Source organism: Chelonia mydas, chromosome 15 (assembly GCF_015237465.2).
Source record: "Chelonia mydas isolate rCheMyd1 chromosome 15, rCheMyd1.pri.v2, whole genome shotgun sequence".
In the NCBI taxonomy this organism is placed as follows: Eukaryota; Metazoa; Chordata; order Testudines; family Cheloniidae; genus Chelonia; species Chelonia mydas.
The window spans coordinates 11,878,429-11,903,975 of record NC_057856.1 but is presented as its reverse complement, the minus strand read 5'-3'; the positions used below and the strand labels follow the sequence as shown (position 1 = coordinate 11,903,975).

Here is a 25,547-nt window from a genome sequence, read left to right as displayed (position 1 = left end):
TATGATGTAATACAGTTCAATATAATAATCTTCCATGGAAATGGCATCGTTTATGAAAACTACCATGCTAAGTTCAGCCCAAACAGATGCTGAATAGGGAGCTACAATATGGCAGATCTTCTTAAACAAATGAGATCTGTGCACTCAGGATCATACTGTGGCTCTTCATTTAAGACTTAAATTCATCATCCACAGAGTACACCAATAAGAGTTTTTAGTGAATCAAACCCAAGAGTTCAACTACAAGCCTGCATCAAGGCAAGGACCTTGTATTTTATGTTATTTGTACGGTGACCAGACAGCAAGTGTGAAAAATCGGGACGGGGGTGGGGGGTTATAGGAGCCTATATAAGAAAAAGACCCAAAAATCGGGCCTGTCCCTAGAAAATCGGGACGTCTGGTCACCCTAGTTATTTGTGAGGCACCACATTTAAGATTTAGAATATTAGATAATCTGAACACTTTGTTTCTGGCTTTTAAAGGCAAATGGCTGTGGAAATACTAGGCACTCAACCCCAGTGCTCGCTGCTAGTATCACCAAAATACCTCAATGAGTACTGGGGTATTATATAGAATCATAGGACTGGAAGGGACCTCAAGAGGTCGTCTACTCCAGTGCCCTGCATTCATGGCAGGACTAAGTATTATCTAGACTATCCCTGACAGGTGTTTGTCTAATCTGCTCTTAAAAATCTCCAATGACGGAGATTCTTCAACCTCCCAAGGCAATTTATTTCAGTGCTTAACCACCCTGACAGTTAGGAAGCTTTTCCTAATGTCAGCCTTAACAGCCCTTTTTGCAATTTAAGCTCATTTCTTCTTGTCCTATCCTCAGAGGTTAAGGAGAATTTTTTTCCCCTCCTCCTTTTATGTACTTAAACTGTTATGGCCCCCCGCCCACCTCAGTCTTCTCTTCTCCAGACCCAATGTTTTCAATCTCCCCTCATAGGTCATGTTTTCTAGACCTGTAATAATTTTTGTTGCTCTTCTCTGGACTTTCTCCAATTTGTCCACATCTTTCCTGAAATGTGGCACCCAGAATTGGACACAATACTCCAGCTGAGGCCTAATCAGCCTAGAGTAGAGCTGAAGCATTACTTCTCGTGTCTTGCTTACAACATTCCTGCTAATACATCCCAGAATGATGTCTGCTTTTTTTTTCCCAGTAGCATAACACTGTTCACTCATATTTAGCTTGTGATCCACTATGACCCCCAGATCCCTGTCCACAGTACTCCATCCTAGGCAGTCATTTCCCATTTTGTATGTGTGCAACTGATTATTCCTTCCTAAGTGGAGTACTTTGCATTTATCTTTATTGAATTTCATCCTATTTACTTCAGACCATTTCTCGAGATCATTTTGAATTTTAATCCTATCCGACAAAGCACTTGCAACCCCGTCCGCAAACTTTATAAATGTATCTCTATGCCAGGGGTCTCAAAGTCCCAGCCCATGGGCCACATGTGGCCCGAGAACCTCCCCACTGCAGCCTGCAGAAACTTTTTAAAAAGTTCTTTCATCCAGCCCTCATGGCTGCTGGCGGGGTCAGGGGACAGAAGGGGAGCGGACTGGAGAGATTTACATGCCCCTTCCCCAACGTTGCTCCATCCTGCTGCTCCTGGGACCCTCACAGGGGTTGCATTCGGCAATGTGTCGTTCACCTCGGTCAGCTCCGCTCTCTGCAAGCGGTTCCCTATCCCTGCTGTCGCTGGCAGAGCCACAGAGGACAGACCCATGCAGCCACACTGCCTGCTACAAGCGCCGCCCCCCACAGCTCCCAATTGGCTGGGGGAGAGGGACAGAGATACCATCACTAGTTGTTGGGCAGAGTCAGCCATGCAGGCAGCGTCACTAGTCGCCGGGCAGAGTCAGCCGGGGCAGCATATGAGGCCAAGGGAGTGAGGAAAAAGGGTGGGAAACGGGCTGGGAGGTGGTGTGAACACCATCTTCAGTGACATTATTGGCCCGCTCGGAGGATTTGAGGACTGGTACTGGCCCTAAGGTAAATTGAGTTTGAGACCCCTGCTCTATGCCATTTTCTAGATCACTGATGAAGATACTGAACAGAACTGGACCCAGAACGGATCCTTGAGGGAACCCACTTGATATGCCCTTGTAGCTTGACTGTGAATCACTGATAACTACTCTCTGGGAGCAGTTTTCCAACCAGATATGCATCCATCTAAAAGTAGCTCCATCTAGGTTGCATTTCCCTAGTTTGTTTATGAGAAGGTCATGCGAGACAGTATTAAAAGCTTCACTAACATCAAGATATACCACGGCTACTGCTTCCCCCCTATCCACAAGGCTTGTTACCCTGTCAAAGAAAGCTATCATGTTGGTTTGACACAATTTGTTCTTGACAAATCCATGCTGACTGTTACTTATCACCTTATTATCTTCTAGATATTTGCAAATTGCTTAATTATTTGCTCCATGATCTTTCCGGGCACAGAAGTTAACCTGTTAACTGTTAGTCTGTAATTCCCCAGGTTGTCCTTATTTCCCTTTTTATAGATTGGCACTATATTTGCCCTTTTCCAGTCTTCTGGAATCTTTCCCATCTTCCATGACTGTTCAAAGATAATTGCTAATGGCTCAGATATCTCCTCAGTCAACTCCTTGAGTATTCTAGGATGCATTTCATCAGGCCCTGGTGACTTATTTTAGCCTCTGATCCTACTCATTTTCACTGGCGTTTACTATGTTAGATGTCCAGTCACTACCAACCTTTTTGGTGATAACTGAGACAAAAAAAGTCATTTAACACTTCTGCCATTTCTACATTTTCTGTTATTGTTCCCTCCCCCCAATTGCGTAACGGGACTATTCTGTCCTTGGTCTTCCTTTTGCTTCTAATATATTTGTAGAATGTTTTCTTGTTACCCTTTACCTCTCTAGCTAGTTTAATCTTATTTTGTGCCTTGGCCTTCCTAATTTTGTCCCTACATACTTGTGTAATTTGTTTATATTCATCCTTTGTAATTTGACCTAATTTTCACTTTATGTCGGACTCTTTTTTGAGTTTCAGATCATTGAAGATTTCCTGGTTAAGCCAGGGTGGTCTTTTGCCATACTTCCTATCTCTCCTATGCATTGAGCATGTAGTTTCATCACTAATCACTCTGCCACGAACTGACCTCTCCCCTGTCCGGTTTGTAGCTCTAGCATGGGTGTTTAAAATGCCCTCTAACATTCAGAATAATCTGGCTCCAAACAGAACAGAGGAGAATTCTGCATCAGCATTCTTGTTATGAAATGAAGGGCGGGAATGGTAGGTGACTGTAGTCAGTTGTACATATACAACTCACGTGACTGGAGTACTGTCATGGATGGATATAAACTGTTCAGGAAGGACAGGCAGGGCAGAAAAAGTGGGGGAGTTGCATTGTATGTAAGAGAGCAGTATGGCTGCTCAGAGCTCCGGTATGAAACTGCAGAAAAACCTGAGTGTCTCTGGATTAAGTTTAGAAGCGTGAGGAACAAGGGTGATATCGTGGTGGGAGTCTGCTATAGACCACCGGACCAGGGGGATGAGGTGGACGAGGCTTTCTTCTGGCAACTAACGGAAGTTACTAGATCGCAGGCCCTGGTTCTTATGGGAGACTTCAATCACCCTGATAATCTGCTGGGAGAGCAATACAGCGATGCACAGTCAATCCAGGAAGTTTTTGGAAAGGGTAGGGGACAATTTCCTGGTGCAAGTGCTGGAGGAACCAGCTAGGGGCAGAGCTCTTCTTGACCTGCTGCTCACAAACCGGGAAGAATTAGTAGGGGAAGCAAAAGTGGATGGGAACCTAGGAGGCAGTGACCATGAGATGGTTGAGTTCAGGATCCTGACACAGGGAAGAAAGGAGAGCAGCAGAATATGGACCCTGGACTTCAGAAAAGCAGACTTTGACAACCTCGGGGAACTGATGGGCAGGACCCCCTGGGAGAATAACATGAGGGGGAAAGGAGTCCAGGAGAGCTGGCTGTATTTTAAAGAATCCTTATTGAGGTTACAGGGACAAACCATCCCGATGTGTAGAAAGAACAGTAAATATGGCAGGCAACCAGCTTGGCTTAACAGTGAAATCCTTGCTGATCTTAAACACAAAAAAGAAGCTTACAAGAAGTGGAAGATTGGACATATGACTAGGGAAGAGTATAAAAATATTGCTCGGGCACGCAGGAGTGAAATCAGGAAGGCCAAATCACACCTGGAGTTACACCTAGCAAGAGATGTTAAGAGTAACAGGAAGGGTTTCTTCAGGTATGTTAGCAACAAGAAGAAAGTCAAGGAAAGTGTGGGCCCCTTACTGAATGAGGGAGGCAACCTAGTGACAAAGGATGTGGAAAAAGCGAATGTACTCAATGCTTTTTTTGCCTCTGTCTTCACGAACAAGGTCAGCTCCCAGACTGCTGCACTGGGCAGCACAGCATGGGGAGGAGGTGACCAGCCCTCTGTGAAGAAAGAAGTGGTTTGGGACAATTTAGAAAAGCTGGACAAGCACAAGTCCATGGGGCCGGATGTGCTGCGTCCGAGAGTGCTAAAGGAGTTGGCGGATGTGATTGCAGAGCCATTGGCCATTATCTTGGAAAACTCATGGCAATCGGGGGAGGTCCCGGACGACTGGAAAAAGGCTAATGTAGTGCCCATCTTCAAAAAAAAAGAAGAAGGATCCTGAAAACTACAGGCCAGTCAGCTTCACCTCAGTCCCTGGAAAAATCATGGAGCAGGTCCTAAAGGAATCAATTCTGAAGCACTTAGAGGAGAAGAAAGTGATCAGGAACAGTCAGCATGGATTCACCAAGGGCAAGTCATGCCTGACTAATCTAATTGCCTTCTATGAGGAGATAACTGGCTCTGTGGATGAGGAGAAAGCAGTGGATGTGTTGTTCCTTGACTTTAGCAAAGCTTTTGACACGGTCTCCCACAGTATTCTTGCCAGCAAGTTAAAGAAGTATGGGCTGGATGAATGGACTATAAGGTGGATAGAAAGGTGGCTAGATTGTCGGGCTCAACGGGTGGTGATCAATGGCTCCATGTCTAGTTGGCAGCCGGTATCAAGTGGAGTGCCCCAAGGGTCGGTCCTCGGGCCGGTTTTGTTCAATATCTTCATTCACGATCTGGAGGATGGTGTGGATTGCACCCTTAGCAAGTTTTCAGATGACACTAAACTGGGAGGAGAGGTAGATACACTGGAGGGTAGGGATAGGATACAGAGGGCCCTAGACAAATTAGAGGATTGGGCCAAAAGAAATCTGATGAGGTTCAATAAGGACAAGTGCAGAGTCCTGCACTTAGGACGGAAGAATCCCATGCACCGCTACAGACGAGGGACCGAATGGCTAGGCAGCAGTTCTGCAGAAAAGGACCTAGGAGTTACAGTGGACGAGAAGCTGGATATGAGTCACCAGTGTGCCGTTGTTGCCAAGAAGGCCAATGGTATTTTGGGCGGTATAAGTAGGGGCATTGCCAGCAGATTGAGGGACATGATCATTCCCCTCTATTCGACATTGGTGAAGCCTCATCTGGAGTACTGTGTCCAGTTTTGGGGCCCACACTACAAGAAGGATGTGGAAAAATTGGAAAACGTCCAGCAGAGGGCAACAAAGATGATTAGGGGACTGGAACACATGACTTATGAGAAGAGGCTGAGGGAACTGGGATTGTTTAGTCTGTGGAAGAGAAGAATGAGGGGGGATTCGATAGCTGCTTTCAACTACCTGAAAGGGGGTTCCAAAGAAGATGGATCTAGACTGTTCTCAGTGGGAGCAGATGACAGAACGAGGAGTAATGGTCTCAAGTTGCAGTGGGGGAGGTTTAGGTTGGATATTAGGAAAAACTTTTTCACTAGGAGGGTGGTGAAACACTGGAATGCGTTACCTAGGGAGGTGGTGGAATCTCCTTCCTTAGAAGTTTTTAAGGTCAGGCTTGACAAAGCCCTGGCTGGGATGATTTAGTTGGGGATTGGTCCTGCTTTGAGCAGGGGGTTGGACTAGATGACCTCCTGAGGTCCCTTCCAACTCTGATATTCTATGATTCTATGATTGTTGACATAGTTTCAAGAAAGCACTTTAACCTTCTCTCTTCCTCAGTGTCCCTCTGGAAGGAAAAAATGTCGTGTGGGATGAAGAGGTTATCCCAGTGCTGGTCAGCCTGTTGGAGGATTCAGATCCTGAGGTCCAAGCCAATGCAGCAGGAGCACTGATGAATGCCACCATTACGACCCAAGGTGAGAGAAGCAGCTCCTGCTGGGATACTTCCTGTAAAGCAGAGAATTCTTCGTTCAGCTATCAGACTAGTGCCATTTGATCAGCTGACAGTTTTATTTCATAACTTTCCAAGATAAATTTAAAAAAAATCTAGGTTCAGATCATGCTAAACTTGTTGCAGAAACTAGTAAAAACAGGACATTTCATTAGGTCTGTCCCTCAGCTACTTTGTTCACCCATAGTGTCTAGGTATTGCAATATAGTTGGTTTGATCTACCTCCACTGGCTCAGGGAAATGTATGTCAGACCTACCTGTGCCTGGGGAAGATTCACTCTGGCAGAGGGCAAGTAAAGGTTATAACGCCACCCTTCCTCAAAGATGCTATTAGGAGGAAGCCTTAAGTTCAGGTCAGAGTCCCACAACCAGCAACTGCCCTGGGAATGCTTTGAACCTGCAATCCTTAGCTGAGAGCAGGACTGCCTACGTTTTCCATTACTTTCCTGTAGTTTTGTGTGTGCTTAAAAGGTACCGTTTCCCCCAACAACCGGGGGGGAGTGGGAATTGGAGAAGTGCATAAGTTCTCATCAAAGTCAGATACATGACTTTGAAAACACGAATGGGTAACTTTTCAGTGTGCTGAATGTGTAATTGGACATACAAGAATCCTTAATAACAGTAATTGTGTTTCAATCCTCCTCTGCCTACCATTGCAAATGCCCCCCTTGCTCTGGAAGATGACACAGGAGTGGATCTAAGTATTTACTTAGATGGTCTTAGAAAAGAAAAGAATGTAGGGTGTTCCTGAAGACATTTGCCCTGAGACATTTTTTCTTATCATTTGATGTCTCTTGAGATCGAAGTGATTCTTTTCAAAGTAAAATAAATAAAATGTGGAAAGTAGGGGGAGTTAGCTAAAGTAGTGGGATTGCTCTCTTAAGAATAAAAAAATGGAGGTTTATTGTGGTCTCTAATAGAGATGGGCTGAACCAAAACCCACAACTCTCAGCACTACCAAACACTGAAGTGTTCAAAATCTAGAACCAGAGCTGGAGATAGAGCTAGATCTCTTTGTAGTGTGTGGTCACGGTTGTTTATTAACAGGTTCAGGCTTGTTAAGTGGTTATTTGATTATAGTCAATAACAAATTTTAAGTCTAATTATTTCTTGCTCAGGGAAATTTGCAGCCCTTAGTGCAGATGCCATTCCACCTTTACTGAAGCTGGTCGATGATGAAACCAGCAAAGTACGCTTGAATGCAATCAAAGCCCTAACCATGCTGTCTGAGGCCCCTGAGGGTCGCAAGACACTACTGAACCATGTGGACCTCTTTCGAGGGCAGTTGAATGACTCCAGCGAGGCTGTAAGCAGAGCAGCAAAAATTGCCATCAAAGTCATCGAATGGAAACCTTAAACCCAGGGCATCAAGAAGCAATAAAATAGCAGCAAAACCCCTGCACATTGTGTGACAGACTTTTTCCTCAAATGTTCTGTATTAAATCCCTATCTGTTTTAGCACATCAAGAGTTTTACTTCACCTACAACTGCTCCTCAGTATTTCTGCCCATAGAAATCTATAGGGAACAGTGTGGTCTTGGGGTTAGAATAGGGAACAGGGAGTCCCTGAAATATTTACTTTATTACTTCAGTATGGCCATTCTGTGTAACTATCTTTTACCTATGATAAGTGAAGGTACTATAGCTGGGAGTTACATCCCACACTGTACCTTCTCTGTCCTTCTTTAAGGCACCAAACTGAATGGCAAGCAAATGTTGCCGTCCCTCAAATTCTAGAACTTTAAAACCCACTCAGGGGTTCATTTTTCCTAGAGCTCAGTAACATTTTGTAAAGGAGACAAACCACTCATGCCCTCTCATTGAGCTCCTTGGCATAAGCCAAAGGGAATCAACCTATCTTGGAGCATCCTAACAGTCCCTGAAAGAGATGTCACACCTTCAGAACCCCCTAGCATCTTCTGCAGGGGCTGCCCAACCCTGAAGCTCTTTGATTGTTTATGCTTCTGCAGGTGATTTTTCTGTGACATCTCTTGAGTGGAGACTACCATCCACTATGGTACTCTATATCTTCTGAAGGCTCCATGTCTTTCAGGATCTCCATGATGTTCTTTGATGAAGCCTAACCCCTTCTTAATAGTTCAGTCCATTTTCTGAAGGGGGGAGGAAGGCAGGTTACATAGATACACCTAACTGGACATTATTCAGCTAATAAAGCCCGACTTTTCAGTGCAAATATCACAGATAGTCCATAGTCCAATGGTATCGTCCATAAGCAGACTTTCCATCTGTAAGAGGGCATCGACAGTCCTGACAAAGCCCAGGACACTGGGCAGTTCACCCCATGTGGGTCCTCAATACACTCTCCTGGAAGACGTGGCTAGGCTTTCCATCTGTAAGAGGGCATCGACAGTCCTGACAAAGCCCAGGACACTGGGCAGTTCACCCCATGTGGGTCCTCAATACACTCTCCTGGAAGACGTGGCTATCTATGCAGCTCCAGAGTCCATAGTTTTTGTGGTACCAACACTGTTGTGGGAGGTCCCCACTCCACTGATGCAACATTTGCCAGTACCAGGGCCTTGCTGGGAACTGGAGGCTCAGCCTCCATCTCTTTCCTATCCACCTCTGACAGAAACAGGTCCTATGGTACCCCCAGCCCCAGTGATGGAACACAAGGAGACCTATCGGACAAATATGAGTCAGTACTGTCACTCCCTTCAGCTAGCCGACAGAGGTCTATCAGTCATGACATGGCTTCCAGATCAACGCCATTTCCCTGCCTTGTCAAGAGTAATTCTAGACCAGGGACCAATGGTACCAAGCATGGGGATCACCTCTCTTCCACTATGATCCATCACAGTGGATTTAATCGAGCTCCTGGGATCCATGCTTCTGGGCATCTGAGTATGAGGATCCTGAGTTCCTTACCCAGCAAAGTAGTAATCTCCATGGGAGCAGCTGATGGAGGAGGATCAACCAGCACCACCTGCTCTCCAGACAAGGCAGTATCACCGGTCTCTCCCTCACGTCCAGATAACTGTAACCAGTAGCAGGCCTTCTCAGGAGAATTGCAGCACTCTCCAGACTCCTCTGGAGAAGGTCCAGAACGAAACCCTTAAGCTCCTAGACATATTTCAGGCTACAGCTCTTTTTAAAATGGCACTCATGATTAATGAGGCTATCATGGAATCTCCCAGTGTAGTCTGGCATATGTCTGCGTCCGAGCCCCCAGCCCCAAAACAGGCTGAGAAGCATTACTTCTCTCCCCCCCACCCCATGGGAGTGGAATTTTTCCCTCCTTAACCCCAATTCCCTGGTGATGCACACAGTTACAGAACCAAGTCGGCTATACCAGCCCAAGTCCACTCTCCCGGATAGAGATACCATGCAACTAGACACCTTTGGAAGGAAGCTGTTTTTCTTGGCTAGCTTAGCATTCTGGATAGCAAACTAACATGCTTTAATGTCCAAATATGACTTTTTACATTACAATAAGCTATCAAAATTTGTGAACAAGCTCCCTCAAGAATGTGGACCTCAGTTCCAGGACATCCTGGATGAAGGAAAGCTAGTTGCACAAACTTCCCTCCAAGTGCCCCTCGATGTGGCTGACAGCGGCACACTCTAGGACTACTTCGATAGTCATGAGAAGAGATTCATGACTACAGGCCTCTAGTTTCCCCAAAGAGATCCAAACCACAATTGAGAACCTTCTATTTGAGACTACCAACTTATTTAGTGACAAGACTGACGAGTCACTGCATACCCTCAAAGACACTTGTGCTACCCTCTGCTCTTAAGGTATTTTTACTCTGGCACCCAGGAGAAAGTATTCTAGGATTCCTCCACCTCATCATCATTCATTGCCTCCATCCTTTTTCCATCAGAGGACAGATGCAATGGAGTAGACACCCAGCACCACTGCCCTCCTAAATTCTCTCTAAGCTGTGTGGCAGCGTGGCCGCGCAGCAGGCTATCAAGTGCCACACACTTCAGGTGCCCCTCTCCCCACTGCTCCGCTGCTCCTGCCCTCTGCCTTGGAGCTGCTCCTGGGAGCCTCCTGCTTACTGTGCGGAGCTATGGGGGGGGTGCTGATGTCAGGGCGTCCTCTCTCCCCCTGCCCCTGTACCCCATCTCTGCAGATGAGGGGGACGCGACAGGGCTCAGGAGTGGGATGAGGGAGCTTGCTGGTGGCTGCTGCTGTATCTGCTTTGAGTGCCGATCTACTTAAAAGGGCAACATATTTAAAGGGGCAACGCATGTCTCTCTCACACATACATACACAGTGTGTGTCTGTCTCTCTTTCTCACACACACATTGTCTTTCACACTCACCTCCTAACACATACTTGTATTGTTGTTGTTGTTGCTTCTTGATACTTCCTGCAATGCACATATATTCTCTGTAATTTTATTCTTTCAAAGTGCTGTTATTTGAGTTTTTGACTGGTCTATGCATTTAATAATTTGTATTTCTCTCTTATGCTTAAATTTAATTCTTTGAGTAGTGAGTTCTAAAATGCCTAACCTGTCCTGGCTGGAGTAATTATCCCTATGGTAACTTTTAAAAAATATATATTATATCTAGGTTTTTTGTTTTTACTGGTGGCGCACAGCCGCACATTATCTCGATATTGGTACACAACAAAATTCATTCTGCACATTAATGGAAAAAATTAGAGGGAACATTGCTGCCCTCCACTTCTCAGTGTCATCCACCTCCTAGGAAGGTGTTTTGACGTGGTGACCAAGACTCCACAGTCAGTCTCTAACACCTGCTACCATCCTCTTTGGGGGCCACCTGGCCCATTTTTTTCTCCGATGTGGTGTACCATCACAACAAATGGATCCTGAATATTATATCAAAAGGCTATACTCTAGAATTGCTTCCCCCCCAAAAAACCCTCACCTCCCCATCCCTTTTCAGGGACTCCTCTCACAAGAGGATTCTCAAACAAGGGGCGGTCTCCCTTCTTCAGTTGGAGGCCAGAGTCCACCCAACAATCTCACGTAGGCAAAAGGCTTTTGCTCAAGATACTTCTCCACTTCAGAAAAGAACAAATGTCAGAGACCCATTCTGGACCTTAGCAGCTGAATGTCTTTATATGACATAAACTTCAGAATGACCACCTTGACCTCTATCATACCCTCCCTCACCTCAGTTGACTGGTTTACAACCCTTGATTTGAAGGGGACACATTTTCATTTGGACCTTCAGCACACTTACAAAAGGTCTCTGTGCTTTGCAGTGGGCCAGAAGCACTTTCAATACAGGGTGCTCCCTTTTGGTCTCAGTGAGCCCAATGGTATGTACAAAAGTTTTTGTGGTGGTGGCCACAGATAAGGGAGTTTGACATTTCCTTACCTGAACAACTGGCTGCTCACAGGTTGGTCTTACCAAAAGATACAGGCAATTACCACAGCCACACTTCAATTCTTTCATTCCCTAGGATTTCAAGTCAATTTAGACAAGTCCATATTAACACCCTTAAAAAACATACAGTTCATTAGAGAAGACCTGAACTTTAGTCACAGCAAGGGCCTACTCACCTCTGGACTGATTCCTAGCCATGAAGGATCTCATCAGCCAGCTTCATCTCGGCCCTCCTCCTACAGCCTGGTCTGCTTAGTTCTGTTAGGCCACATGATGGCGTTCTCCTGTGTCACTTCTGCATCTGTGATGTCTTCGTATCTGGTTATGGGCAGTCTATGCCCCAAGAAGGAACTCTCTAGCCAAGAAGCTCTCTCTTCCTCAAGACATACTGACATTGCTCACATGGTGGGAAAAGAAAGACAGTAGGTGTGGGGGTCCCTTTTGTTCCCGTACCACCTACAAAGACTCTTATTATAGATACCCCCATGCTAGTAGAGCGGCATCTCAATGGTCAGACAGCTCGAGGCTCCTGGTCCTCACAGGAATCCAGACTACATATCAACCTACTTAGGCTTTGAGCAGTTCTCAAAGCATGCAAGACATTCCTGCTCATCTGTGACACTATGCCCCATATTCTTCATAGAAATATTGTTATAATATGATTATAGCATATCTAAGATGTATTTTATGCAAGATGAGTCTTGTGGATATCATTGGAAAGGTTATGATTTACTAAATATGATTATCCTATTTGTACGCATGTATCATTTTTTTATCTAACGTTAGGAATATTGACTATACATCTGTACTACAAAAGTGTTTGCACCTGGGGAATGCCCACCAGACAGAATGCAATCAGTCTGGCTGACTAGCTGGGGACCAGTCAATGGACCATTAGGGAGAACAACAGATCTTTGAAGATGCTAATCTCCCACCTTCCTGGGATGCTACAAACAGCCTTTGAGTCATGGCTGCTTTGACACTACAGGGTCATGTGATCATGTCACCTGGTACTGGACTTCATGATAGAATACCAGTATTTTTCCACTGGGAGGGATGGGGGAGACCACACTGGAAAACAAAGGATTCCCGCCATATGTAAAACCTATTTAAGGCAGGGGAGTGACATAATCAGTGTTTGTTCTTCACTGAATCCCCGTCCAGGATGACTGCTGTGAACATCTAAGAAACAAAGACAAGGCGGGGTGGGGGAAGAGCTGAGCCCAGGGTGGAAAGGTGTCTGGCCTGTGAAAGAAATACCTGGAGTTTTAAGCTGCAAGCAAGAGCAACTTGCCTGCAAGAACCTCTGCAATCTGTCTAAAAACAACATTTAGGGTGAGAAATTACTACTTGTAACTGTTTCTTTAGTATTAAGCTTAGCTTGTGTGTTTGTTTCATTTGCTTTGATCTGTTTGCTAACCCTTATAATCACTTGAAATCTATTTTTTGTAGTTAATAAACTAGTTTTTGTTTTCTCTGAAACCAGTTTGTGGAATTCATAACTGGGGGGCAAAAGGCTGTGCATATCTTCCTCCACATTGAGGGAGGGAGCGAATTTTATGATCTTACACTGTACAGTTCTATGTGCAGCGCAAGATGATACAATTTTGGGTTTACACTCTAGAGGGGGGTCCACTTGAGAGCTGGGCAATTCCCTAGCTGAGTTTTCCCATGCAGAGCTGATTTCAGTGTTTCAGCTGATTTCTTTCAGCAGCTGGGTGTCCCCCTACCTGTGTGTGTACTGGAGAAGGCTTGAGGACCTGGATCAGCAGGACAGTGTAAGGGAGCCCAGGCTGGTGGAACAGGCGGGCTCAGTGGTACGTCAGGTGGCACCCCAGAAGGGGCGGGGGGAGGCGTAACCCATCACACCATCATTCTGTTCATACTTTTCCATGTCAGGTCAGTCAACATGACCACCATCTACTATATAAATAAGCAGGGAGGAGTGAGATTTCCCGCTTTGTCTGAAGACATAATCCACCTTTGGAACCAGTGCAGCAGATCACCCTCTCAGCTGTACACATCCCAGGGCTAATGAATTTATGGACAGACAGCCTCAGCAGGCATTTCTACATGGATCACAAGTGGAAACCTCACCCAGCAATAGGGCATCCCATCTTGGGATTGTTTCAAGCCAGCACAACAAAAAGCGTCCAGTTTATTGTTCCCGGACTGCCAAAGGCCTCAACCCCAGAGGGGGCACATTCCAGGTACAATTGTCAAAACTGTAGATATGTGCCATGTCTCCCATCCCTTCTGTTTCCTCAGGTACACAGGAAGATCAAACTTGACAGAGTGACAGTGATACACATAGCACCCTGGTGCCAAGGCAGTTTTGGTTCACAACCATACAACTACTAGTCTTTTGCCCATGCATCCTCCTGCAGCCATTTCAGGGGCTATTGTCCCAGACTGAGAGCAGGGCAAGCCAACCCATATTCCAGCATCCCTACTTTTGACAGTGTGACTTTTCAATGGATAGTGAGCCTAGAGCAAGCCTGCTCTGAGGGAGTTCAAGCCATTCTCCAGAACAGCAGGAGAGCTACTTTGCGAAATGGAAACAATTCTCCTGTTGGTGCCTGTAGCATTGCTTATGTGAAGAGGCATCAGATATCACTCTTGTACTGCCATTTCTTCTCTCGCTAAAGACGTCTGGTTTGGCAGCTAATGGCACTTTCCACTCCCCAGTGAAAAGCTGTTTTGTTTTTACTCACCCCATTAGTGCAAAGTTCCTAAAAGGCATCATAAGGACATTTTCTCCAGTTTTGAAACCAGTCCCTGCCGGGAACCTTAACCTTGTCTTTCTGCCCTCATGGGACCACCTTTTGAACCTTTAGCTTCTTGTTCCCTCCTGCACCTGTCCTTCAAAGTTACCTTTCTGATGGCTATTACCTCTGCCAGAAGGACAGGGGAACTTGGACCCCTTAAGGCAGATCCCCCTTATACTATTTTTCACGAGGACAAAGTTTCTTTACACCTACATCCTAAGTTCATATCTAAGGTGCCATCTGAGTTTTACCTTAACCAATCTGAATACCTCTGCTGTGACATCATGAAAGCCCCTCCTCCTCAAACTGTCAGGGCCCATTCTATGAAAGCTCAAGTTGTATCTGTAGATTCCTTACAAGGAATTCCCCTCTCAAAGACATGAAGAGCAGTCACTTGGAGTTCCCTACACATTCACCAGGCATGATGCTCTGGTCCAAGCTTTGGCCGCAGATGCCTCCTTTGCTCAGTGATCCCCCATTCTGTGGTACAGCATACTTCCTCGCACCTCCTCCTCCAGGAGCAATGCTTGGGAGTCACCCACGATAAATAACTCTAAAGACCATCACTTCAAGAAGAAAGGAAGATTACTCGTCTTAGAGTAGCTGCAGGTCTTTGAGATGTGTGGTCCCAATTGGTATTCACAACCCACCCTCCTTCCTCTCGCTGTAGTCGGAACTGGGGTGCAGTCAGTCCATGCTGCCCTTTATGCCCTCACATGGAAGTACAAGGAGGCACAGGACACAGGCATGGATCAAGAGACACTATTAAAGAATTTCCAGCCCTCAGCACCCAGAGCATGTGTGCACCTACAATGAATAGCCATAGGGACCACACATCTTAAAACTGCAATTACTATAAGGTGAGTAGCCTTCCTATTTTCCTGCAATAGGAGAAATTGATCCCTACAGGATCCATTCTCTCCCTCTTTCAGTATGAGTTCCTTTCCCTTCCTGATCTTAGCTGAACCAGCAGTAACCAATTTCCATTATAAGCATTTCCTTTCAACTTCCTGAACAGCCCTGTCTATACTTAGAAATTGCCCCATTACTGACAGTTGACAGATACTTGATGAGACATGCATTCTGTAAAGATGCTGATAGCCATCTTGTCCAGATGCTAACAACAGTAGTCAACAATATAGCATTTTCCCACTTTAGACAGAACTTAAGATGAGAACATGCCAGGAATGCAGGATAAGGATAGAGCTAAATCAATCTATCCCACAAAAACACAGGAATTGCCATACCACTTTAAAACAATGGTTCATCTAAGTCAGTGGTACATACCAGATGCATCAGCAGAAGGTGTAAACCTTCATTGTGGACAATTATGCAGTAACTTCCCACAGGCAAATTTTCTGCCTAACCCCAGACAGTTAATGGTTGGCATATGCCCTGAAGCACAAAAGTTTTATATCCTTTATATATTTTAACCTAGTTAATTTACCTGTGGATATATATTATTTTCCTAATAAATGACTATTGATTTTTGTAATGCTACTAAACTCTTTACTATATATTTTATATATTCTGGGAGTGAGTTCCACAGGTTCGTTATGCGTTGTTTTTGTTACTCTTTCAGTACCCTATGGAACAATATTTTCCCAAGCAAGAGTGGAAGGACTAGATGTTTGTAGGTCTCTGGAAATGATCTCTCACTTGAGTGTAAAAAAACTAACAAATAATCAAATCAATTAGTTTAATTTTTTTTCAATCTTTGAGGGGTTTTGTTGTGGCATCTTTTTTTGAGAAAAAAATAAACAATGAAATTACTTTTATAAATGAATGGATGAAATAAACAGTGTGGTGAATTGAAGAGGATAATTCCCTACTTCAGAAGAAATTCTTCCCTGAATTTTCCTTGTACTAATTCACCACTTTTAAAAAAATCGTCCTATTCACAGAATTGAAAACAACATAATATTTACATGAGCAGCTTTGAGTAAAACTGCTGCCAAGCAACACAAATATTGACTTATGGAAACAAAATTTGTGAACTCTGGACTCCATTGGTTTCTGTTTTAAAAGCTGAGGGATAGTTGTTAAAGAACAGGAGAGAGAGAGAGAGTTAAGAATCACCTTACTCACTGCAGAACAGATGACTTACAATGGTTGGTGACTTGGTTTCAAGACGATGGAAGTGTTACATTACTAGATGAGAATGGTGATAAAAATGTCAGATCCCTACTCAGGAAACAAGAAGTCCATATTATATAGACCTGAGTCTTAGGCTCAGTTGCACCCCTTGGGTATGTGGATGCATCATGCTTCCCTCCCAAGTATCGCACTGGTACTATTACAGCTGCCCGTTTAAAATGCATGTGTCATTTCAGTCACAACAATTTTTTTCTATGCTGGCCTCATATTGTTGTGTACATATATTAATTGAAAACTAGTTTTCAAATGTTAAATTCCACATACAGTACAGCAGTGATCCTTTGTACGATCTTATTTGCATTATGAGGCTATGTTTGCCAGACTGCTGCCAGACTGTGCATAACAATAGATTAAACTCATTTGCTTTGGTACAGCGCTGCTTGCTGCAGTATACTGCAAGGAGTGTGAATTGCACAGATAAACATTTGCAGTAGCAAAGTGGAGCATGCTGCATAATGGTGAAAGTATTAAGCAATACATATGATACAAAGAATGCTACAGGAGAATGTATGCTAGTGCAGAAATAATCCCAATTATTGCAACACAATGCATCTACCCATTCTAATCTATCTAAGCCATAGTAATTCTTGAGCCCTTGTCACCTTGGTATCTAAGTGCATGGTATCTCATGCTGTAAAATACTGCAGAGGAGCAGTGTGTTGTGATGCACTGCATTGACACAGTGCAGAAAACTGGAATACCACAGGAGACAAAGGAACAAAATACAGGTTTACCTGCAGTATCAGAAAATTGCTTTAATGCCATCACTGTATCTCTGCCCCTCAAGAGCCTGAATTAGGAAGGACTTTTTAATTTTTCAGTTTAAATTTGTAGTGGCTCATACTGCCTCCCCCACAACTTCATGGTGATCCCTGCATCTCCCTGCTAAAAATCAGACCCTCAACCTCAGCTCGATATCTGAGAGTTCCCCTCCAGGATCTGATCCTCCTGTTCAATCTCATGAAGGGCTCTGGGACCCTCAGATAGGGCAAGAACAAACTAAATGGGTTAGATGGTCTTAACCAGGATTTGCCACATTCCTCAAAAAAATATTATAATGCAACCTTTTTACAACAGATGGCACAAAATAATCTCATTTCTTATTAGAGGAACTAACAGAGAAGGAAGAGCCATAGCTATGCATGAATTATACAGCAGAACTTCCAATGTGTTGTGGACCAACATTCCGGTGCCAAGAACATTCATCCATGTTACGGATTACCACCTAGTATGTCCTGTAGGTCAGGGTATTCCTAGCCCTTCCTGTAAAGTGGTGATCATGAAATGAAAGGACAGATTATAATTTAGCAAGATTGCACTGGGGAATCAAGCCAAAGGAAGATTTCACACACAGAGAAGTAAAGGGATCTGCGGGTCATAGTAGACCACAAGCTAAATATGAGTCAACAGTGTAAGGCTGTTGCAAAAAAAGTGAACATCGTTTTGGGATGTATTAGCAGGAGTGCTGCAAGCAAGACATCAGAAGTAATTCTTCTACACTGATTAGGTCTCAGCTCGAATATTGTGTCCAGTTCTGGATGCCACATTTCAGGAAGAATGTGGACAAATTACAGAGAGTCCAGAGAAGAGCGACAAAAATGATTAAAGGTCTAGAAAACATGATCTATGAGGGAAGATTGAAAAAACTGGATTTGTTTAGTCTGGAAAAGAGAAGAGTGAGAGGGGACATAACAGTTTTCAAGTATGTAAAAGGTTGTTACAAGGAGGAGGAAGAAAAATTGTTTTTCTTAACCTCTGAGGATAGGACAAGAAGCAATGGGCTTAAATTGCAGCGAGGGAGGGTTAGGTTGGACATTAGGAAAAACTTCCTGTCAGGATGGTTAAGTACTGGAATAAATTGCCTAGGGAGGTTGTGGAATCTCCATCATTGGGGATTTTTAAGAGCAGGTTAGACAAACACCTGTCAAGGATGGTCTAGATAATACTTAGTCCTGCCACAAGTGCAGGGCACTAGACTAGCTGACCTCTCGAGATCCCTTCCAGTTTTATGATTCTATGAAATAAATGAAATGTTTACATATTGTCAGAAGGCCTAAAGTAAACTTTGAAGAGAAAGTCAATTGTACAAAAACTATAGGTGAATGAAATTTAGCAGAGCATTTTCCTGAAGCTTAATTGTTTCTGAAACACTAGATTAGAATTTTACCTGTAGGGCTCTTAGTGCTTCTACTCTTCATCTGTTAGGCACGTTTAAATTCAGAATTTAACAATTAATCATTTTAATTAATACAAATCTATATTTCACATAAGTTTCTCTCTGTACAATTAACAAATTTAAGATTTCTCTTTTGAAGAACACGGTGCAATCTCAAAACAACAGCACTAGAGTTATTTAGGTCATCATAGCAACACTGATTTATAGGTGGAAAATATCCATAGCCAAATACAAGCGTGCTAAGTTACTCGTATTTGTTACTTCTTAGTATATGCCAACAATGTACTCAGCACAGACAGAGACATAAAATAAGACCGTCCCAGTCCTGAAAAACTAACATTCCAACAGAAACAGAGACAACAGGATGGATGCACTGCGAAGCCTTGAGGCAGGAATAACTTAGAGGTCATTTGGATTTGTTAATATTCAATTTGGTTGAGTTCTTTGTGGTCATCTCCAGTGAGATGATGACAGTGACACTTACTTACCTGTCTCCAAATGGGCAGCCAAAAGTGCTGATCAAGTTTCTCTGCATAGCTTCCTTCTCTTCCTTGTTCAATTTTGGACTTATATTCTGGTTTAAGCACAGAACCGGTTGTGTCTTGAAACATCCCTGCTCTTTGTCAGGTACATCTGTGTTAAATTAATGAGAGCGCACAATAGAGGAACATGCAAAGTCCTAAAATGTGGTGCATGTGTAGAATCAAAACACTATCAATTAAGGACCTGACCCAGTTTTCACTGAAGCCAATGGAAAGACTCCCATTGAGTTCAACGGGTGGTAGATTGAGTCCCAAAACAATATCTTACAGTTACAGAGTACTCTGAAGTGTCTTTACAACACATCTACATTTGAATTAACAGCCCCTAATTTGTGGGCTTGACACTTATGTAAAAGAAGTCTGGGGGTTAGCGGCACAACAGCTGCATCAGCAAAATGTGGCTAATTGACGGTAGGTACATTCACTGACTAATTAAAGACCACTGAATAGTCCCCACGTTTAGTTACTGTAAGCCTTAGACTCCTTGTTCTTTTCAGTTGATGCCACCGTTTTTCAACTGACTATACCAAGTGATATAATTGCAAAAGACTTACTCACTCACAAATGCTAAAAATCCCTTTGAATTGCCTCATGCATATTATAAATACTTAAATTAACATGTCAGGAGCTGGCATCCTCATACCCTGTAATTTAGCCTGGTGTTTCTGAGGAAATGTGTTGGATACAGCAAGTCCTTGTTTTTAGCATTATGTTTTTATGCTCCCCAAAGTGTTGTTCTACATTGTGACGCCATCAGCATGTAGACAAACTCGTACATCGATAATAATTTATTTGTCTTTTTAGCTTGATGCCAACAGTGATTAAGACCCAGCTATAATTAATATGGTCATGGATCAATGGAGATGAGTTCACTTACACATGCAGAGATCACATTTTCAGCTTAGCCAGCCATCACTGTCAGTTAATGAAGAAGGTTTTCTGATTACGAGAATGACAGCTGAAGTGGTGCGGGCGGGTAACTATGCTCACTGGGAGTGGAATTCACCCCTATGTATAGGTCTTGTGTTGACCCTTTCCATGTGGGGGAATCTCATCCTGGAGGCACAAAGGTTTATATTGTTTTTCTCACCCTTATTTTCTGGAAGGATAAGGACCCCCCGACTGTATCTGCTCACGGATACGCTTACCATGTGTTCTTATATGCTGTTAAAATACTCTCATCTGGGGCAGGAATTTAAAGCCATTAAACACCAGTGTAAGTTTTAGAAGCTTTGGGAAATGGCAGCTTTTAATTCTATTTTTTGATGCTCCAAAGGAAAATTTTTCTCCCATCTTTTTGTGTGAAGGGTTGTAGGATCAGACTTATGTCAAAAGGAAAAGACATCAGCTGGCATTTTGTCTAAGGAGAGAGTAAAAACTAAGTGAGGACCTTCAATTTTGGTTCACTGTTAATTACTATAATATCTGTAAAAAGGAGAATGGTTTGTCATACCCAAATGCAAAACCAGTACACTAAAACTCTGAACCTCAGACCCATGCTAGCAAGGGCAACTGCTTTTGCAGACTTCTCCCTCTATTGCCTTGCCTAGACATCAAGTTGTTGCCATTGATAAAAGATTTCCATAACTATTACAGTGATCTGTTACAAAGGCAATTTTGAATATCAACTCTCAGTTACTTGAGTTTCAGCCTCTTCTAATATAAGGACAGGCTGTGAGGGAGTTCAGTCTGTCCGAGCATCATTCTCTGTAGAGAACAGGTACACGTTCTACCTGTGTGAGTTTACATTTACTCCAGTTTGTGATTCTTCCAGTAAGAGTCAATCCATAGAACAGTGTAAGTGCTGCTGGCTGGGGGGCACTCACAGCTACTCTAGCCTGAGCCTCTCACACTAGAGGGAATGGGGCGGGACTGGTGACTTCAGGAAAAACTCAGATGCTCTATCCCAGTCTCTCCCAGCAGGGGTCCCTTGCACTGAAGTCACTGGAGAGAATATATGTGCACCCAAGGTGTTTCCATCCCAGAACTGCACTGGAATTGATCCTCTATACACATTTCACTGAACAATGGCATGAAGCCCTGTTGAATGCACAGTTTTCATCATAATTCCTAGTGATCTGTTGTTACATCTGTTAGTGGTACGTTATTTGAAGTTAAGCAGAATGAGAGCTATATAAATGCAGCTCCCTTCCCCTGCTGCTCTAGTTAGCTTCTATTACAGTTGTTTGTGTCTCATGCAGAACACAAAGACAAACAGCTGGGCAGCCTACACTGCATTAGAAAAAAAAACCTCCTTCACTTGCCAGCAGCCTCTCTAGTTTACTCCATTATCCCACTACCTACTCATACCCTCACTGTCCCTCTTCAGCCTCCATCTCCAGTGCAGCAGATTCGTACCTCCCTCCAGTATCTGAATCAAACAAATTCAAGGTCTCGTCAAAGAAAACTACCAGTGTTCCAATACATCATTTACCCCATCTTTCAATCGTCACCTCAATACAATACATTGCAATTTGTCATTACCCTTGTGCGTGGACCTCCAGTCAGTTTTTAATATATGGAAGTGTTCCTAGCCAAACCAATTTGGAATGAATTTTGAGTCAGTCTGCGAACAGTTAGATACTTTATTAAATCTGAATGTATTACAGCTACTACATTCACTTTGTGCCTTAAGATCTCAGGCCTGTGCGGTGCTGAGTGCTCTATACTCCCCATGGCCTTGGAGGCTAAGGCACTGGACTGGGACTTGGGAGATCAGGATTCTATTTCTAACTAAGCCACAGACTTCACAAGTGATTTTGCTTCCCTAGTTCACAGCACATTCTCAAGCATATTCATTAATGTCTGGGAAACGCTCAGATACTTCAGTTACAAGGATACAGAAAATAAAATGAGAGTAGGGTTGAAATGAGGGTAATCAGCACCTCACAGGATTTGACCCTAATTTAGTAATTCTATTAACGAAAGATCACACTTGCCTGACAGCATTTGTTCTTTATAAATCAATACTGCTTATGGCTCAGAGTGCTATTAGCCTAGATACTTACAGATTTTTCACTACATGGTTCTTCCTTTGTATCACTAGAAATTAATGTAGGTTTGCAGAACTATTTTATGAGAAATGTATACATCTAGATACGAAAACATGACAGGCTATGCTAACCTGTCCCAAAAAATCTCTTGCTATTTGATTATATCATGTCATGAGGGTGCCCCGATGTTTTTCTGAAGTAACTCCACTGACCTCAGAAATTCCAGATTTACAATGATGTGAGACCAGAATCTGCCTCCCCCATCTCTACAGGAAGGGGGATTTTCAATTCCTGTGCACTTTAGTCCTTGACTTTGTCTACTGATATACACCAGTTTAACAGCACCTATTGATGCAGACAGTAGTCTGCTACAAATTGGACTGAAACCACCAACTCGATTAATAAAACCCATGAAAGTGACATCAGATAGTAACACTTACCAACCAACGATGGAGTTGAACTGGTGACCTAGAGTTGAAAGGCTCCCTGTCCCATCACCAATCCACTGAGGCATACAGTACCGCAGTTTCACAGGCAGCTTTTAGTAGAACTCCTACAGGGCAAGACAAATTATCCTAAGATGCAGTCAGCTTTGTCTATGGTTGTGAACCCTGGATTCTGCCAGCTCTAGTTGTCAGGTCACTTCACATGTGTTTCAAATGTTTGTCCCTGCAATTCTCAGTCTATATTTTCAAAAAGCTTCATTACTCAGCCTGGGTGGAGAAATGAAACATACAAGCAGGACAGACCTTGACTATCAAGAAGCCCAAGAAGGGTGTCATGGTATAGGCTGCTCAGCTTGGCTGGGAGATCCAGCTGTGTTATTTCTGCCTTTATCCAAATGGTCTCATCTCAGTGTTTTCAGGGTAGTTACAAACAATAGTTAAGAAGGAGCTGCGTCATCCACAAGAAGGGCTCATTTACCAGTTTCTCATCTGCTACAGCAACCCAGAGCCATCATATGAACAGCTGTAGACCCCTAGACATTGGCATCGGACTCCCAGGTGTGCAAGTGATCAGGACTGAAGAGATCTGATTTCAGCATTTGATCAAAGAGAATTTTTTTTTATTTTTTACATTTTCCATTGTCTTATACAACGAACTCTTGACTTTGCGGATCCCAGACACTTTAGAAAAATTTTAATACATACAAGCCTTCACAGTTAGTGAAATATAATGAATTCCATAGCACAATAGAAGTGATGACTTAAGATGCTCCCTGCTGCTGTATTCATGACAAGAAGACAGTTTGCATTAGGATTTAGATTATACTGATTTGATTTGGCACTGTGCAGTACATGTCAGGATTCTGTAGGGAGACAGAATTATACTGAAGATCATATTGCAGCTGCAAGAGGACAGTACATTCTGTTATGCACTCCTCTGAAGTAGCAACAGACTGTGAGACAACAGCACAGTGTGATGAAAGTTAAAGGGATTTACAGAAGACCACATTGGCTTCCCTGTTACATGTTGCAGCACAGTTCACAATGCTGTACAATACTGCTGGTAGATGAGATGCATGTTACACTTCACTGCGTAGGAAGCTGTAGTAGATAAGGCAACAAAGGATTGTAATACAGATTAACTGTGCCAACTGGGAATTTCCCAAGTGCCTTCTCTGTATCCATGCCTCCTGGGGAAGATGAATTAGATGGTAAGAAGTTCTATCTATTTTCACTTTTCAACCTGGACTTGCAGTATCACACATTGTCTCATCATATTGGTCTCTGAGACCCAAACCAGGGTCATTGCCTCATCACTGTCTCACAGTCCCAAATAAGGTGAAGACAAGTGGAATGGTTTAGATAGTGTCAGAGCAGAGACTGTTTTCCTTGGGGAAACTATAGTGTAACAGTCTTACTCATGGCATGAATGAAATTTCGTAGCGAAATTGTCAGAGAAGGAAGATTAATAATTTGGCAGGAAAAATACTGTAATGTCTTTGTGTACTTGGAAGCAAGACACAAGGCCAGTGTTCTGATGCTTAGAACATTCACCCATGATAAAGATTTGCCAGGTGGTAAATCCACTAACTAAGAAGGGGAATTAAGAGTACATTAGGGCCTTCCTTATAAAATGGAGGTCTAAAGTAAATGCAAATGGATGCTAACTTTGACATATCATGCCGGCGAATCAAAATCAACAAGAATATATTTTTAAAAATAAAGCTTTTACATTCAAGGATAAATTCATATTAAAACTAAATGTACAGTCTATGTACGAACTTTTAGAGCTAATCTTGAAGAGTCAGGCATAAACACAACTCTTATTAGGGCTGGCCAGACTTGTTTTGACTAATTTCAAACCAACTCAAACAGCACAAATACAAAAGTTAAACTCAGAAGCTACTGGGGTTCATATTTCACTTAGGAGAAAAAGTGAACAAAGAGTCGAGAGGAAAAAGTCCACTGGAAAATAGCATAACATATGGAACAGAGACTAGAGGCGGAAAAATTCTACTGAAAAAAATAGCTATAGTAGCAAAGGAATACATCAATAAAATGTCATGCATAGGGAACTTACATAAGGCAGCCTATATTTTGAAAGGATTCATTTATCCTGAATCTATAGCACAGCCCTCCATACAGCTGAACTAAAAAAAAAACGGGATCACTTTAGGGATCTAAAGCAAGGAAAAAGGGGCATAGAAATCAAACTAGTTTCACCAACTTCTAAAAATAACAATGAATAAATCAATTTAATGAATTCAATCTCAGCTTACTAGTCTAATACGTGTATCTAGTGTAGTGTTGTTTATCTTTTGAAGAATACAGTGCAAATTCAAAAGGAAAATTAACTTGAGTTAGACCTTCATAAAAACTCTGGAGCGTAAGGTTGGATTTATGCGAAGAAGGCATGACAGAATATAGCCACAGCCAATAGAATGACCCCATTGATGTTCACAATATTTCTCCAGAATGGCACCTCGGAAGTGTCAGTCAGTTTCTTCTCCATCGCTTCCTGCTCCTCTTTGCTCAGTTTGGCCTCTTTTTTCTGATCGAAGCCACAGAACCAGTTGTAGGCCTTCTTCAGGAACCCTTGTCCTTCATCGCCTTCTTCTGTGATAGAGAGAATAACACAATGGTCAAGAAACATGATGTGTGTGGACCTATAAGATTGGCACTAAAACAAGGTCTCAGTAATACAAAGCATTCTGAAGAGACTCTTGTAATTGAAATAACAGCCCCGAATTCGTGGTCTTAATGATTCAAAAGCTCTCTAGGATGAATATTGTAATTCCACAGCAGACCTGTGAAGTGAGTGATTCATGACCACCAAATAGCATTGAAGTCAATTCTTTTGTACCCTACAAAC

At 43.1% G+C, this 25,547-nt stretch overlaps 3 protein-coding genes across 6 annotated transcripts in view; 1 reads left to right on the top strand and 2 right to left on the bottom strand.

Moving 5' to 3' along the window:
* RSPH14 (radial spoke head 14 homolog) overlaps nt 1-7,661 on the top strand; it is a 200,183-nt gene extending 192,522 nt beyond the window's left edge. The window contains exons 5-6 of the mRNA XM_007061588.3: nt 6,088-6,224; nt 7,378-7,661. Coding sequence (XP_007061650.3) covers nt 6,088-6,224; nt 7,378-7,616 — 376 coding nt within the window. The 3' untranslated portion in view covers nt 7,617-7,661. The remainder of the gene's footprint in view (nt 1-6,087; nt 6,225-7,377) is intronic.
* The window catches only part of GNAZ (G protein subunit alpha z), a 264,810-nt gene that overhangs the window by 160,620 nt on the left and 78,643 nt on the right, over nt 1-25,547 (bottom strand). The window lies entirely within an intron of this gene.
* LOC102934028 (sodium/glucose cotransporter 1-like) overlaps nt 23,188-25,547 on the bottom strand; it is a 75,753-nt gene continuing 73,393 nt past the window's right edge. For 2 of the 4 annotated variants that reach the window (XM_043529444.1, XM_043529445.1), the window contains one exon: nt 23,189-25,291. In XM_043529444.1, the coding sequence (XP_043385379.1) occupies nt 25,074-25,291 (218 nt within the window). In that variant the 3' untranslated portion in view covers nt 23,189-25,073. Of the gene's footprint in view, nt 25,292-25,547 lie in introns of all 4 variants that reach the window. The other 2 variants (XM_037878665.2, XM_043529446.1) reach the window with 2 other exon arrangements.